Source organism: Lasiodiplodia theobromae (assembly GCF_012971845.1).
Source record: "Lasiodiplodia theobromae strain AM2As chromosome Unknown scaffold_15, whole genome shotgun sequence".
NCBI classification, from domain to species: domain Eukaryota; kingdom Fungi; phylum Ascomycota; class Dothideomycetes; order Botryosphaeriales; family Botryosphaeriaceae; genus Lasiodiplodia; species Lasiodiplodia theobromae.
This window is the reverse complement of record NW_023336355.1, coordinates 967,701-983,115: the sequence shown is the minus strand read 5'-3', so window position 1 is coordinate 983,115 and position 15,415 is coordinate 967,701. Positions and strand designations below refer to the sequence as shown.

General features: G+C 56.3%; 7 protein-coding genes across 7 annotated transcripts; 6 read left to right on the top strand and 1 right to left on the bottom strand.

Annotated features, from left to right (window-relative positions):
- Positions 1–514: 514 nt before the first annotated feature.
- Positions 515–2,134, top strand: LTHEOB_5643 (Eukaryotic peptide chain release factor subunit 1; the record flags this gene model as incomplete). Its single annotated transcript, XM_035514811.1, has 4 exons — positions 515–635; positions 694–743; positions 796–1,924; positions 2,001–2,134. The coding sequence occupies 4 exons, from the start codon at positions 515–517 to the stop codon at positions 2,132–2,134; spliced, it is 1,434 nt and encodes a 477-aa protein (XP_035373933.1).
- Positions 2,135–2,761: 627 nt separating this feature from the next.
- LTHEOB_5642 (PDT domain-containing protein) lies at positions 2,762–4,083 on the top strand (the record flags this gene model as incomplete). The annotated part of the gene is made up of 2 exons (XM_035514810.1): positions 2,762–2,818; positions 3,034–4,083. 2 exons carry the CDS (start codon positions 2,762–2,764, stop codon positions 4,081–4,083), a joined length of 1,107 nt encoding a protein of 368 aa, XP_035373932.1.
- Positions 4,084–4,473: 390 nt separating this feature from the next.
- LTHEOB_5641 (Prephenate dehydratase protein) lies at positions 4,474–5,749 on the top strand (the record flags this gene model as incomplete). Its single annotated transcript, XM_035514809.1, has 2 exons — positions 4,474–5,260; positions 5,355–5,749. The coding sequence occupies 2 exons, from the start codon at positions 4,474–4,476 to the stop codon at positions 5,747–5,749; spliced, it is 1,182 nt and encodes a 393-aa protein (XP_035373931.1).
- Positions 5,750–6,460: 711 nt separating this feature from the next.
- On the bottom strand, positions 6,461–7,881 carry LTHEOB_5640 (NEDD8 activating enzyme protein; the record flags this gene model as incomplete). Its single annotated transcript, XM_035514808.1, has 5 exons — positions 6,461–7,073; positions 7,241–7,352; positions 7,413–7,672; positions 7,748–7,789; positions 7,853–7,881. 5 exons carry the CDS (start codon positions 7,879–7,881, stop codon positions 6,461–6,463), a joined length of 1,056 nt encoding a protein of 351 aa, XP_035373930.1.
- A 1,701-nt stretch (positions 7,882–9,582) lies between these two features.
- On the top strand, positions 9,583–10,497 carry LTHEOB_5639 (PGAP1-like protein; the record flags this gene model as incomplete). Its single annotated transcript, XM_035514806.1, has 1 exon — positions 9,583–10,497. The coding sequence occupies one exon, from the start codon at positions 9,583–9,585 to the stop codon at positions 10,495–10,497; it is 915 nt and encodes a 304-aa protein (XP_035373929.1).
- Positions 10,498–11,424: 927 nt separating this feature from the next.
- Positions 11,425–12,188, top strand: LTHEOB_5638 (Inorganic phosphate transporter pho88 protein; the record flags this gene model as incomplete). Its single annotated transcript, XM_035514805.1, has 4 exons — positions 11,425–11,441; positions 11,505–11,525; positions 11,587–11,726; positions 11,791–12,188. 4 exons carry the CDS (start codon positions 11,425–11,427, stop codon positions 12,186–12,188), a joined length of 576 nt encoding a protein of 191 aa, XP_035373928.1.
- An 876-nt stretch (positions 12,189–13,064) lies between these two features.
- Positions 13,065–14,933, top strand: LTHEOB_5637 (N-acyl-phosphatidylethanolamine-hydrolyzing phospholipase; the record flags this gene model as incomplete). The annotated part of the gene is made up of 1 exon (XM_035514804.1): positions 13,065–14,933. The coding sequence occupies one exon, from the start codon at positions 13,065–13,067 to the stop codon at positions 14,931–14,933; it is 1,869 nt and encodes a 622-aa protein (XP_035373927.1).
- Between the last annotated feature and the right edge of the window lie 482 nt (positions 14,934–15,415).

Here is a 15,415-nt window from a genome sequence, read left to right as displayed (position 1 = left end):
AGAAGAGCGGGCGGGCGGACATGGCACCGCGCTGGGAGCTCGTGAGCGCGACGGCGACACAACATGAGGAAACTCATGGAGCTCGGACGCTAAGATAGCAGCCTACACAGTACGAGTCGCGCACCCGCCCTGCTGGGCGTCGCGTGAATCACCGCAGCCGGTGGCAAGCAGGCAGCGCCTGGCGGCGCAGCCCGGAAAAGTATGACGGCCATGACTGCGGGCCGCTTGCGCCCTCCGCCCGTGCTTGGGATTGGGCGGGCAAGGCATGACGCTGGGCAAGCGAGCGCCCCGGAAAATTGACTGTGCGCAAAACATCTGCCGCCCAGCACCAGACCCATTGCCAGTCCTCGCGCTCGTCCTCGTGTCTGACGTCCCTCCCAAAGCGCACCCGCCGCCCTCAGCTGCCTGCGGTGCTTGCCTCCGGGCCCGACCTACTTAAGCCAGCTGCCGCCAGCAAAACTCGACTCCGACCCCTCACAACCCTTGGCACGTCCCGCCACGCAACGTCGCCATCATGAGCGCCCCTCAGGCGAACGACGCCGAGAAGAACATCGAGATATGGAAGGTCAAGAAGCTCATCAAGCGCCTCGAGGCCGCCCGCGGCAACGGCACCAGCATGATCTCGCTCATCATCCGTACGCTGCCCACCTGCCCCGCAGCCTGACCCTCGCGCATGCTGACTGCCGCCCAAAGCCCCCAAGGACCAGGTTTCGCGTGCCGCGAAGATGTTGGCTGAAGAATTCGTGAGTTCCGCGCCGCCCGCATGCCACGCGCCCGCCGCTGACCGCGCCCCAGGGTACCGCCTCCAACATCAAGTCGCGCGTCAACCGTCTCTCTGTCCTGTCCGCCATCACCTCGACCCAGCAGCGCCTGAAGCTCTACTCCAAGGTCCCGCCCAATGGCCTGGTCATCTACTGTGGTGAAATCATCACCCAGGAGGGCAAGGAGCGCAAGATCAACATCGACTTCGAGCCCTTCAAGCCCATCAACACCTCGCTCTACCTTTGCGACAACAAGTTCCACACCGAGGCGCTGAGCGAGCTGCTGGAGTCGGACCAGAAGTTCGGCTTCATCATCATGGACGGTAACGGCGCGCTGTTCGGCACGCTCAGCGGCAACACGCGCGAGATTGTCCACAAGTTTTCCGTCGACCTGCCCAAGAAGCACGGTCGTGGTGGTCAGTCCGCTCTGCGTTTCGCCCGTCTGCGTGAGGAGAAGCGTCACAACTACGTGCGCAAGGTCGCCGAATTGGCCGTCCAGAACTTCATCACCAACGACAAGGTCAACGTCGCCGGCCTGATTCTCGCCGGTTCCGCCGACTTCAAGAACGACCTGAACGCCTCCGACCTCTTCGACCAGCGTCTCCAGGCCAAGGTCATCAAGGTCGTCGATGTGTCCTACGGTGGTGAGAACGGCTTCAACCAGGCCATCGAACTGGCCTCCGAGACGCTGAGCAACGTCAAGTTCATCCAGGAGAAGAAGCTGATCAACAGGTACTTCGAGGAGATCAGCCAGGACAGCGGCAAGGTCTGCTACGGCATTGATGATACCCTCAAGGCCATGGAGCTCGGCGCTTGCGAAATTCTCATCGTCTACGAGAACCTGGAGGTCACACGCTGGACTCTGAAGGATTCGGAGGGCGCTGAGATCATCCTGCACACGACCAAGCAGCAGGAGGAGGACCGTTCGCAGTTCTTGGACAAGTGTACGGGCCAGGAGATGGAAATCGTCGACCAGATGCCCTTCCTCGAGTGGCTGGCCGAGAAGTACCGTGACTTCGGTGCCACGCTGGAGTTCGTCTCGGACCGTTCCAGCGAGGGTAACCAGTTCGTCAAGGGTTTCGGTGGTATCGGTGCCATTCTCCGCTACAAGGTCAACTTTGAGCAGCTGGCCGATTACAGTGACGACGACGAGTTCTACGATGGTAAGGCTTGATAACCCCTTTTCGGAGCACGCGCAAGCTGACACAATGCCAGATTGACGGTTTTGCACCCTCGCAGAGAGCGAGGTAGCAAGTCCAGAGATCGCTACTCCCGGCACTCTGACGGCTCCTCGCTTCGAGCGTCGCGTCGACGCTCAGGAGCCCCGGGAAGACAGCCACTTCGGCGTCCCGGCATGCCGCTCCAGGTTGTAAAGGGAGTCTTGAACCAGCCACACGAAGATCAACGGCAAGTTTCCCCGTGCTTGTCGGGCATGCGACCAAGGTTAACAGTGTTCCCAGATGGCCGTGAGGAAGAGCCAGATGTGCGTGATCTGGGCAGGTCCGCTCGCTGAGAAAAGCTCGACAGAGGCACGACTCGACTTGAAGGCAAGGCAGCGCGCAGGAGCGCAAGCAATCCATCCGAGACGAGGCAGAGGCGAGCAGGTCGGAGAATCGCTCTTTTAAATGGCCGATTCGGGGATCTTTTGTGCTATTTTGCGTTATGATTTCAGATTGTTGTTAGCAAAGTCCTGCGGGACGGAAACTACGTAGCAATCATTCGGTGCTTTCGTCCAAGCGTGCGCGTCGCGTATCGAGTGATGATGGTGTTGATGTTGAACCCTGAAGCTCGGCCTCACTCACCTATCACAAAAAGAGCCGATGTCGCTAGCGCCGTTTGCGCCGGATTTTGGCGACGCGGAGAATGTCAAAGCGCCTCCCCAGAGTTGTCTTCTTGGAGATGTCATCGCGAAGGGCGCGAGCCTGTGACTTCATCTGCCGACCGCTTCTCTCGTGCAGCCCTCGACCGTAAGCGACCTCCGGACAACAGAGACGGTCAACATGGCCGAACAAGAGACGGTCGCATTTCTCGGCCCAACGGCCTCCTACACGCACCAGGTAATTATTTGATGCATTTCTGTTTATTACGGCCCATCGACACTTTAATGGTGCCGTTTCCGCCAGAATTCCTCCCATCTCAGACCTCTATGTTCAACATTCCTCCCTTCGAGTTTCAAGAAAATTCTTAAAGCACATTCTACACCAGTAACCATGTCGTCACTGGTTACCTTTGAAAAGTTCAACTCGAGCAGCATTTGGCTAATCAATCTCAGGCGGCGCTTGACTCCTTCGACGAGTCCAAATACACCTTCCAGCCTGTGGTCAACATTGAGGATGTCTTCTCCGTCGTCCAAGCCGGCACCGCGGACTACGGCGTCGTGCCCATCGAGAATTCCTCCAACGGCGCCGTCATCTTCACGCTCGACCTCTTCGCCGACCTGAAGGACCGCTACCCGGACATCCTCATCTGCGGCGAAGCCTACGTCCGCATCGAGCACTGCCTGCTCGGCTACGCCCCTTCTTCCCCCAAGGCCGCGGCGTTGTCGTCGGCGGCGGCCGCTCTCCTCCACGACTCGACGACCACGGGCTCGCCGGCCTCGTCGTCGGGCGTGGCGACTCCCACGCTGGACGCGCCGGCCCCGTCGAAGCCGCGCACGAAGCCGCTGGCGGACCTGAGCGGCATCAAGAAGCTGTACTCGCACCCGCAGGCGTGGGGCCAGTGCAAGAACTTCCTCAACGCGCACCTGCGCGGCGTCGAGCGGCAGGACTGCTCGTCGACGTCGCGCGCGGCCGAGGAGGCGGCCAAGGACCGCACGGGCGCCAGCGCGGCCGTCAGCAGCGCGACGGCGGCGAAGCTGCACGGGCTGGATTACCTAGCCAAGGGTATCAACGACCGCGACGACAATACTACGCGGTTCTTCGTGCTTAGGCGGCGCGTGGTGAGCGAGGCGGAGGAGGAAGGTGAGCCGGGGAAGGACGGGTTCTCGGCGTTCAGGCCGAGGGATTGGGTGGACGGCCAGGGTGACGGCGATGAGGCGGACATGGAGGCGTGGAAGAGCTTGGTCGGCTTCACCGTCGATCACAACGACCCCGGTGCCCTGGCGGACTCGCTGGCCGTGTTCAAGCCGTACAAGCTGAATTTGACGAGCATCAACACCCGGCCCAGCGGCGTGGAGAAGTGGAACTACATCTTCTTCGTCGAGTTCCGCGGCCGGAGGTTGGCGGGCCGAGAGGGCGCTGTCAACGCGGCACTGAGGGACTTGGGAGGCGTGGCGAGAAATTGGCGGTGGTTGGGCAGCTGGGAGAGCCAGTCGGCTACATGAATGTTGTGACGATACGAGAAGTCACGAAAACAAAAGTCTTCATTATGTTGCTTCTAGGATTTCAACAGGGCCTTGAAGCCGAAAATGCGACCATTACTAGCAGTTACCATGATGTAACGGCATACCGGATTGGTACATGGCATATGTGGGCGTTGAGCTCGGCAATAGCGCGGAAATAGGCAGATGACTTGCCGCGGCGTCTTTAATCGTTCCCCGACCGGCAACTCGATTGCTTTCCCCGCAACCACTGCCCGCAAGCTACGACATGTCAGCCTGCGCAGCGTTGTATTATATATCCCCTCATCCTCAGCCCTCCAGCCAGTCCAATTGACACTGATAAGCTATGAATTGATCTCTCATACACACAGGAAGCTACCAAGAAGTTCAATAATGTCGACAGCCAAGCTCCTCCCCCGCCGCCCCGCTGCTGCTGCCGCCGCCGCTGCCTCCTCCGCACGGCTATTCTCCAGCAGCAGCTACCGCCTCTCCTCGACCTACGCGCACCTCTCGCATGAGCTCCCCGCGCGCCGCCTGCCTCCCATCTACAGCGACCTGGCGCCGGGCAACTCGCACACGCTCGGCATCTCGCTGTCGTCCTTCCTGCCCGCGAGCTGGACGACGTCCAGCGCCACCACTGCGCTACCTGCCAACGCCCTCGGGGCCCCGGCCCTGCCTCGCGCGTCGCCGACACTCGAGCTGCCGCCCGCGCACCACCTCGTCTACTTCAACCCCGTCATCCCCGCCGACAAGCTCCTGCCCGACGGCACGGACCCGCTGCAGAGCCCCGGCGCGCCGTTCGTGCGCCGCATGTGGGCGGGCGGGTACGTGCGGTTCGCGGGGGGCGAGGGCGAGAAGAAGGAGGGCCCGGTGGTGCTGGATGGGCAGAGGTGGGTGTGCGTGGAGGGCATAAGGGACGTCGCGGTGAAGGGCAAGGAAGGCGAGGAGAAGGTGTTCGTGGGGATCGAGAGGCGGATTGGCCGGGCGCTGGAAGGAGAGGGCGGCGAGCATGGTGGTGCGGAGGAGGAGGAGAGGGTCCGGCGCAGGCTGTGGACGGAGAGAGAGGAGGATTGGGGCGAGGCGAGTCTGGTGGAGAGGAGGAACATCGTCTTCATGCGTGAGAGAACGCCGGAGGAGGCGAAGGTCGAAGTGAAGAAGGCAAGGGGGAAGATGCTGTTTCGTAGGTGCATCCTTCATATGTCTATTACATTCGCATTCAGACCGTGGTGTGTACCCAGAAGCTTTGGCATGCTGACGTTGATACCCACCTACAGCCCAGAATCCCCCCGACTTCACGCAAACTCTCATGCCCACACCATCTCTCCTCTTCCGCTACAGTGCTCTCACCTTTAACGCTCACGCCATTCACCTTGACCCTCACTACTGCCGCACCGTCGAGGGCCACCGCAACCTTCTCTTCCACGGCCCGCTCTCCTTCTCACTGCTGGCCACCCTGCTTCAGAACAACCTTCCCGCTGGCCGCCGCATCGCGCAGCTCGAGTACCGCAATCTGGCCCCGCTGTACTGCGATGAGCCGGTCAAGCTGTGCGGAAGGAAGGCGGACTCCACGAATGGCAAGGCTAATAAGGGTGATAAGTATGAGGTTTGGGCCGAGACTCCTGAGGGCGGATTGGCGGTGAAGGGGACTGCATACACGATCGCTGCGTAAGACTAGATGTAGGAAGCTGGGAATCACTGTACAACAGGACATCGGATGGGACGAAATGAATTGCGTAAAGGCTCATATTTCGGACCATTGTAAAGAAAAAGAGAGGGGAAGAGTCATAAAATTTCAAACAAAAATACTCATGCAACTAAGCTCCACTATAGGGCCCCGATTTCAGTTCGCCTTGCATCAGTAATAAGCCTTTTCTGCATGCAAGTTTTCCCCAGAGAATCGAGAGACCAGGCCAGTGATCATTTCTTTTACCATTTTCAATTTCAGTCATGGTATTTATCTCTTGTAGAGACTTGGGCTGTTACTTTTGGTTTACCCCATGCTCTTTTTATTGGGCGATGCATATCAAAAGTAGCACTCCACCAGGCATGCCCTGTCTCGGATAGCTATCACAGTAGTAGTGCTGTGATTCGATTTTGTTATCGGCACTCCCCTTCAACATTATCTGAAAAATACCCCAGACATGCAGCACCACCATGACTTCCGATATTTCTTCCTCGGTGGAATTCGACCAGCAAGATGCACGAGCATACGAACTAGAGTAAGACGTCTTGCCATGTCACGTTGGAAAAAGGAGGAACATCCACCTCACAGATGGATCCCGGCTCCGGCAGTGTTCCGTTGTCAAAGTAGACTTGTGTTGCTTTCGCGGTACAACGCGAGACTTGCGCAGGCGAGCAATGCTGGAAAGGGGAAAACGGGTCATCTGTCGTCAGCACCAGTATCGAAAGGGAGGCCGGAGGATAAGAGCAGACATACCCCGAAACCATGATGTTCCAGCACAACGCTACCCTCCAGACTCGCACTGGCGTTGCGCGCGGAGACAATCGGCGTGACTGGGTCGAATGTGTTTCCGATAATCAAAATCGGATGCCTCGTGCTCACTCTGTAGTCTCCCAGATAGCGCTCTTTGGCATTCATTTTCCATTGCACGCACGCTTCGATGTCGTAGGATATCCTGTCGCCTGCTAACTTGCTAAGACTGGAAACTTGGTCTATTATTGGAAGCACGTCTTCCAAGTGTGACGTGCGCCATGGCTTATCTCCGCACTGGATCCCGAATCGGTTCTCTGTGAATACTGGGTCTTCCGTGGCGCTTAGAGTCTGAAGTGGCGCATCAAGCTCAGCCATGTTCCCTGTGAATAGAGCGTCGAGGAAGGTGGCCACTGCCGGCCACTGAGCTACAGAGGTGATGCCTAGGAATATAACGTTCCTGACAAAGGTGTAGTCGATAAGCTTTCCTTGATACGGGAGCGGCCGGTATTTGACTTTTTCGATGAGTTCGTAAGTGGCTTTTTCGAGATCGTCTGCAGTTCTGTTTAGGTGCGACAGTGGGCATCTTTCGCCCGCAGCAATACAAGTAGACAGGAAGCCCGAGAAAGTCTTGTCCGTGTCAGAGAACCCTTCCACCCCGCTGCAATAGTAAAGTGGATGCCCCTGTTAGTTCATACTCGATTCCTGGGAGGTGAGCATCAGACTTACTGATAATGCCAGTACTCGTGGATGTTCCAAACTCCGTCCAGGATCATACGCTCGATTTTATCGGGGAACATGGCAGCTATGGTTGCTCCCAACACAGTGCCACCTGAAAAGCCTGTGTGATTCGTCATCAATACCAGAATGTCTCTATGAATGCTCCACAGTGTCTCCTTACCAAAGTACCGGAGAAGCCCATCCTCATTAAGCGTTTCCGCAATGCGAATGTAGTCCCTTGCTGTGAAAGACATGCCAACAAGATCTCCGATTTCCTTGTTGTTTTCGTAGCAGGCAGCGTCGAGGTTTTCGGTACTCGCCCAGAGCCTCCCGAGCATGGTATCGGACTCATGGCCGTTGAAGTTCGGATTCATCAAGGTAGCATTCACCCTTTCCGCCGAATTCCGATAGCATGACATCGCGATCGTCTTCCCAGCACTCCTATGCAAAGGTCCTATGTCAGCTGCTCGCCACATAAAGTAGGAACGAAACGGAATTATGGCCTTGTCTTCTTACCTGGGGTCAAAGCTGATCAGGTCGAAATAGCCTCCTGTTATACTAATTCGCCAAAGTAAGCAAAGCAGTCTCTTCATCTGCTGTTTAAACTAATTGCAGACTTACGCTTGGACAAGTGGCCCCATCATGGCCATATATTGTTGTCCGCTTGCGCCGGGGCCGCCGAAGTTAATTAAGATGTTCCCTTTCGAAGGCTGCTTTGATGCAGGAGCCTTTACGAGCTCTATTCTGAGCGTTTCGGTGGAGTTTGGGTCGGAATAGTCCAGCGGAACGGAGATATTCCCGCATACCAATGGTATTGTCCCAGCTATTTCACAAGAGCCCCACTGAATTTCCTGTGTGCCATTGTCTTCCTGAGCATAAATGCCAGTGCAGGTGAATACGGCTTGGAAAAAGAGTAGCCGAAGAGCTGTAAGTCTCAAAAACATTTTGATTGAGATAATAGGTCTGTGGGCAGAATAGTGAAAGACATTGTATAGTATCAATCCGGGACTGATGCTTAAGTACGCCTTAACCCCGCTCCAACGTTGACGTCATTGTGCTGAAGGAAGAGACAGTGAAGGATTGATGAGGTTGCACATTCTCTAAGCGAAGGAAGTAAGAGTGGTAATCCACGGCACGCAGGGCTTGAGATTGCCTAGCGGCAGTTCCAAGCCCTACGGCAATTGCTTACTTTCCACAGGCGGCAGTCAAAGATCTTTAAAGCCAAGCTATATGAAGAATTTCCCAGAAATTGGCTTGCGATGAAAGCTGCGGGTCCTTGCAGACCCCATCCAGACCGGAGTTCTGGGGGCGAAAACTTGCCCAATAGAACGGATCTGCCGGAACCGACCCCGCAAAGGATTTCGGACAATATTGACGGGTCACACAGCCACTCCAGCAGGATGATTCTGCTTACACGATCTCTCGATCGCACGAGCTTTGAACAAGAATGTCTGATGATTTTATCGTCCAGTAAACATTTTGCCTAAATTACCACATAAATTCAAACCCCGGCGTTCTTGAAACAATGGTTCAATAGGATTAAGTTTGACGTGGGCATGCAAAATTCTAATTTATTTGTCCCTTCGTCAATCAAATATAACTACAGTTGATCAGCATGGTGATGGGCGTTTATGGTCGTGGGTTTACTTAGCCGTACCTCTCGCTTTAAGCTTTTACATTTAAGAAAGGGTAATAGACGAGAGAAAAGCAAGAAAGGTTTGGGGAAAGCAAGGGAGTAATTCAGATGCCATATGCTATCTATTTATCGTGAATAACCGCCTATGACAAATTGACAATCTCAACCTTCTCTTCACAAAATCGTTCAAATACGACCGCACAGCTAGCAAGCTTGTGTGATATTCTGATGTTCTATTTACGCAAGTGAAGGGGAAACCGGAGCTTGGGGAGATGCTTCAGCGGGAAGACTGAGTGAGTTGATGTTCGTATATGACACACGAAAGTAGGGTAAAACGTCAAAAAGCATAGACTCCCTAAGGCATTAGGGAGGTTCACTTGTATTTATAATTCTAGCTGTAGGTGTATCTCTGATTGGTGATTCAACTAGAAGCGCAGCATGAAGAATCCCAGCTGTTTGCAGCCCTAATCACAATATCTCAATAACCTCACTGCCTCACTTTCACTACGAAATACCGCCAGGCACGTGCCCCCAGATATCTGTCCAGCTGCACGCGCCCAAAGGTAGCGAACTTAAAGAGTGACCCAATCCATTTAAACCCTTCGCCTCCTCTTCCTCTGGTTCTTCTTCCACCTCTTCGCAACCCCGCGAGCTGGCACCACAACACCCACTACTGCTGTCATCGGAGGCTTCTGCAGCCACATCTCTTGCAACCATGGACCAGCCTGACAAACCCATCACGCCCATGCCTACCGCTGACATGCACGGCATGACAACCAACATGCGCAACGTCTCCCTCAACGAAGCCCCCGCCTCACTTCACGATGACTACGACATCAGTGGCAATGGCCATGGTAGCCACCACAACCACCAGCTGCCCCTACCTAGCCTACCACCCAACCTCACTCTGCACCAATTCACCTTGCCGATCCGCAACGCGGTGCCCTCCGACAATGGTGGAAAAAACCAGCTCACTTCAACACTGCCCACCCCGGCTCTCACAGCCGCAGCTCACAACGAAGAGCTCACCACCATCGCCGATAACGATACTACGTCCATGGAGGTACAGTCTACCGCCTCATCGGACAATGGCACGGACAAGGACCCGGCCCCGGATGACTCGAGCTACCTGCATGCCCCCATCTTCGGGCGCCGTGTGAGGATCGATGGTGAGGGCGCGTGGCGCGTGCAGGCGGAAGAGGTTGCGCGCCTTCTGGTCTCCGCTGAGAGCAAGTATGAGGTCGTCAAGTGCATGAAGGAGCTGCCGCGCACCCTGAACGGCACCATCCCCGCGGCATTCCGCCTTGAGCTGAGGGAGTTGGGGATCATCTGCTCGCGTCACGGTTGGTTGATTAGGTTTGTGCATAGGCAGCAGGCGCCGGGCGTGCCGCACGTTGTCGCGGGAAAGAGTGTCCACGCGATGCGTTTTCTCAAGAGCCCGATGCAGGTGCTCGGATCCCAGGAATCCCGCGCGGAGAAGCAGCAGAAGAAGGAGAACATGATGAAGGAGAAGAAGGCCACGAGGGCTAGGCGCCGGCATAAAATGAAGGTCAGGCGCGCGAGGGAGAACCAGGAGGTTCGGGAGACTCGGGAGCAGGAGATGATCAAGCTGGAGTACGATGTTGTCTAGCGGAAGGGCAATCAACCATCGAATGCTGGTGGAGGAGAAGATGGTTCAGACTGGAAAGATCAGCACGGACAATGCCATTCCGTACACTGCTTGTCAAGGACGACGAGCAGAATAAGGCTATGAATTACGAATTTCATGAACGGAGAAAGGACTAGGGGATGGCAAAAGAAACACTTCAATTATGGGGGAAGTGCGGATCGGATGTTGATAGTCCTTTCCAAAAAAAAAAAAAAAAAAAGCTGGGACAACCAGTATTCTGGGCACGAGTCCAGATAGATAGTGGTTTAGCGTTTACACCCAGATAACAGATGCAAATTTCCATCCGAATTGAAAGATCTAGGACGAGTGACCAGTGTGAACGAAGCCGACAGACACTTAGAACAAAAAGGAGGGAGAATGGAGGAAGGGCCTGAGTATAGTCGGGCTAGCGCAGTAATATGTACACCGGCTCTTCGAGACATATGTGAGGTCTCAGCCCCTAAAATTCCCTGTCACTGACTGCTTTTCGCAATTCTTTATGACGAAAAGGAAAGTCCCGAGGGAACCGGTCCATAGACTGGAGAGGATACGGTCCATAGTCGCCTTCAGGCACACCTCCTAGCAGGTGATCCAGAAATTTCTTTTATGGGGCCGTGTTAGTGTTCCATAGATTTTGTTGCGGCGAGAGCACAAGAGTGGGACAGGCGGAGGTGAAAGCGGCGGTGGCAGTGGCGGGCGGTCAAGTTAGCGAGGGCTTGGCCGGGCAGTTGGTCGTGCGCGCGGACCCTCTAGATCTGCAACGTTGCCTTCCTCTCGTCGCCGCAGTCCGAAGTCAATTCGCCTCAACAAGAATAAATACCCTCACCGGCGCCCTCGTCCTCTTCCTCGCCGTCCTCGTCACTTTCCTCTCTGACCGACCCCGCGACTCCGACGTCCGCAACCGCCATCATGGTCAACCCTCAGATGTAAGTTTGCGCAAAACTTCAAAGCGAGAGAGAACGACTGCTAACGAGCGCGTGTGCGCACAGTACCAACCTCGCCATCATCTTGTACGCGTCCCCGTCTGTCCGCGCCTTCGTGTGCGCCTTTCTGACGTGATATATCTTGCAGGGTGATGATGCAGGTGTCGAAGCGCGTCCCGTTCGATGACCCGAACGTGCTCAACATCGTGCGCGCCGTGTACGTCGTGTCTAACCTCATCATCGCGAGCGTCTACTTCTACGTGAAAACGCAAATCGACAAGAAGAAGGGTACGCAGGCTCCAATAACCCAAGGCGGAATCGCAGGCTGACAGGGAATGCGGCGCAACAACAGACATGACGGTCCTGAAGTACGTGGAGCCGGCGCCTCCGGGCAGCGGCGAGGAGCCCAAGGCGGTGACGACGACGGTGCACGCCTACGACACGGCCCAGCTCAAGCAGCTGTACAAGGCGCAGATGATGGGCGTGGGCATGATGGCCGTCATGCACTTCTACTTCAAGTACACCAACCCGCTCCTCATCCAGAGCATCATCCCGCTCAAGGGCGCCTTCGAGGGCAACCTGGTCAAGATCCACCTGCTCGGCCAGCCCGCTTCCGGCGACCTCAAGCGCCCCTTCAAGGCCGGCGGCGGCCTCATGGCCGCCATGGCCGGCGCGGGCGAGATCAAGACCGACAAGAAGAGCATCGAGCAGGCCGAGCGTGCCGGCCGTGGCGGTGCCAAGGAGGAGTAAAATGCGAAGGAAAACTGGGCTATTTACATAGCATGAGGAGAGAGGCAGGGTGCTGGAGGACGGCATTCCTGCAGCGCTGTTTCCGAGCGCGACGGCTTAGACTCGCAGAAAATTTAACGTGTTACTCCAATACTTGATGGTTTTTAACGTGCGGTTCCAGATACGACGTAAACTGCACACAGACGCGTACCCCGCAATTGCCTCCGCAGTCCGAAGAGGTTGGAAACGACGTTTCAGATGGGTTTGACGGCGGCAGCAGCTGGCCCTTGCCCCCTGAAAGGGTCGACGCATTCATCAGGGTCGCAACAGAAGGGGCTACGGCTTTGGTGCCGGAACCAAGACGACGCGGCGCCATGATCGGCTCGCATGAAGGATCCCAAGCGTCATCTCCCAGGCCCCCCAGGCAACGTTAAGGCCAAGAGTAAACTTAAACAACACACGACCCAACCAACTTCCAATCCCAATTCCTCGTTTCCGTGCATTCGTTTCCACCAACATTTCATCAGACTGCGGCTGCGCCACAGTAGGCCCTCCACCCGCTTTCATCATCACGCAGCAAGTGCTGCTCTCTAGCTGGCGACGGTCAGATTAATCGCCCCGGACCCCCGTCGGGCCAACAAACACGCCCCTGCCGGCCTTTTTCCAAGTAAGGAATATAAACTTCCCCACACCGCAGCGTGATGATGACGATGAATGAACTTTGTTTCCAGTCCCTCGTTTCCCTCCGTGCACCCAAAGATACGGAAGCAAGGAGAGAAAAGAAGAAAAAATAATAATAATCGTAATAATCCCCAACCTCGTAAAGAAAAAAAAATACACGCCAGTATCAAAAGGAAAGGAAAAAGAAAAGGGAAACCCGCACAATACTCCAAAACCATGCCTTCCACAGCATTAGCAAACGACGCATTCGCCAAAGCAACAGCATCCACCACCTCCTTATCCTCCTCCTTATCATCCTCCTCGGCCGCCGTGCCCGCAGCCATCAACGAGCCACTCGTCACCTTCCACCGGCTCCCCGCGCGCTTCCCTTCGTCGTCATCGGCGGAATCGATCTACCAAAGCGAGCCGCCGGCGCACCACGTCACGGCGGCGAATGGTACCACCGTCACGGGCTTCCGGAACCCGTGGCCGTCGTTCGTCGACGCCGCGCCCAAGGGCCCCGCGCAGGCCATCCACGCGCGCTTCCTGTCGCGCGAGCGCCGCTACGTGCCCGTCCCGTCGGCCAAGGAGGAGTTGGTGCAGGTCGTGCGGCCGGATTGGGGGTGGGGGTGTTGCGGGCATGCCCCTCCTCCAGGTTCCGCGATGGGCGAAGGAGGGCAGGGTGGTGGTGGAGGGGGTGACTGGGGAGGGGGAGGAGGAGGAGGGTCAGGGGCAGCGCAGAAGGAAATGGGTATTTCGGACGAAGGGAAGGCGGCTGCTGCTGCTGCTGGGAAGGATGGCGAGACGGGCAATCCGAACGCGACGAAGATGAAGGCGACGTGGATCGGGCACGCGTCGTGGCTGGTCGAGACGGGAGTGAAGCGCAGGGCGCCCATCGCGACGCCGTCCATCACGCTGACGACGGACGATGCGGGCGACGGGAAGGTGACGACGACGACGCTGGATCTCGGAGGGGATTCGGATTCGGACGATTCGGATGATTCCTCGTCGGTGTCGTCGTCCGCTGGAGGCCCTGACGACAAGACGGATCACGAGAAGGACGACGGGAAGAAGAACAAGAAACGGCCGGAGAAGGAAAGGAAGAAGAAAAAGAAGAAGAAGGCGCCGCACGTCGAGCGCGGCATCCGTATCCTGTGCGATCCCGTCTTCAGCTCGCGCATGTCGCCCGTCCGCTTCGCTGGACCGAAGCGCTTCACGCCGCCGCCGTGTGCGCTCGCAGACCTGCCTGACCCCGTCGATGTCGTCATCATCAGCCACGACCACTACGACCATCTGGACGCGCCCACCATCCGTTTCTTGGTAGACCGCGAGCGCAAGCGCCAGCACGCTATGAAGATCGGTAGGGGCATCCTGTTCTTGTGTGGCTTGGGCGTCGGGAGGCATCTGCAGGGCATGGGCGTGAGGGAAGAGGAGATCGTCGAGCTGGATTGGTGGGAGGGCGTAAGAATCGCAGTGAGGGGCGTTAAGGGCGCGGCGAGGGTGATCGCGACGCCGAGCCAGCATTTCAGCGGAAGAGGCGTTTGGGATGCGGGCAAGTCGTTGTGGTGTTCTTGGGTGGTAGAGGAGATTGGAATCGATGACGATGACGACGAAAAGCAGCAGCGAGCCAACGTGCAAGCTTCGCCGACGAAAGCGAACGAGAGCGATGCTGCCGGCTCTGCTCCTCCGTTGCGCAAGAATAAGAGATTGTACTTTGCTGGCGACACCGGGTACCGCTCCGTCCCGCCTGGCGTCGACAAGGACCCCGATGCCATCGCAGAGCTGCCGCGCTGCCCTGCATTTGCAGAGATTGGGGAGCTATATGGACCGTTTGATCTTTCGTTGCTGCCTATCGGATGCTATTCCCCTCGGATATTGTTGTCGCCAGTGCACGCAGCGCCAGAGGATTCGGTGTGTATGCATAAGGATTTGAGGAGCAAAAAGAGCGTGGCGATGCATTACGGGACCGTGCGGATGCCCTTGAGCGAGCAGTATGAGGATGTAAGGGAGCCGCCGAGGTTGTGGAAGGAGTGTGCCGAGAAGGAAGGGCTGAAGTGGGGAGAGGACGTCGAAGTGTGTAAGATTGGAGAGACGGTGTTGGTGTAGACAAATGCGGGGTGGCAGAGAGTGGGACATCTAGACCGGGAGTATTTCAACATGGATCGCCTAGTCTAGCCTGCGGTGGAAAGGACGAAGAAGAAAAGGATCCGTAGTAGTGGTCGAGAGCGGCCGAGAAAGTAGGTAGCATAGGAATGGCGCAACGGCTCTGAGTATAATCACCTATTAACTTATCTTTGCCATGCAGTAATGCAGAGACATGGCTTATTAGACCTTAGGTACGTTGGAGTATTCGGGATGGGTGTCCATTGGGAAATTCAAGTTGCTGTACCCCATTTGTAAGGAATATAAAGTGTAAGCGGGTAGGATAGTTATGGTTATCTATAGATATTTAACTCCGGGAAACAACGCTAGTCCCCTTCTACTATACTACTAGCCCTATGTCTAAGAGGAAAAAAGGCTCCTTCTAAAACCAGGCCCCGTCGGCCCGGGCTAATACCCGAAGCCCTGAGGCCGTGGTATTAAGATCT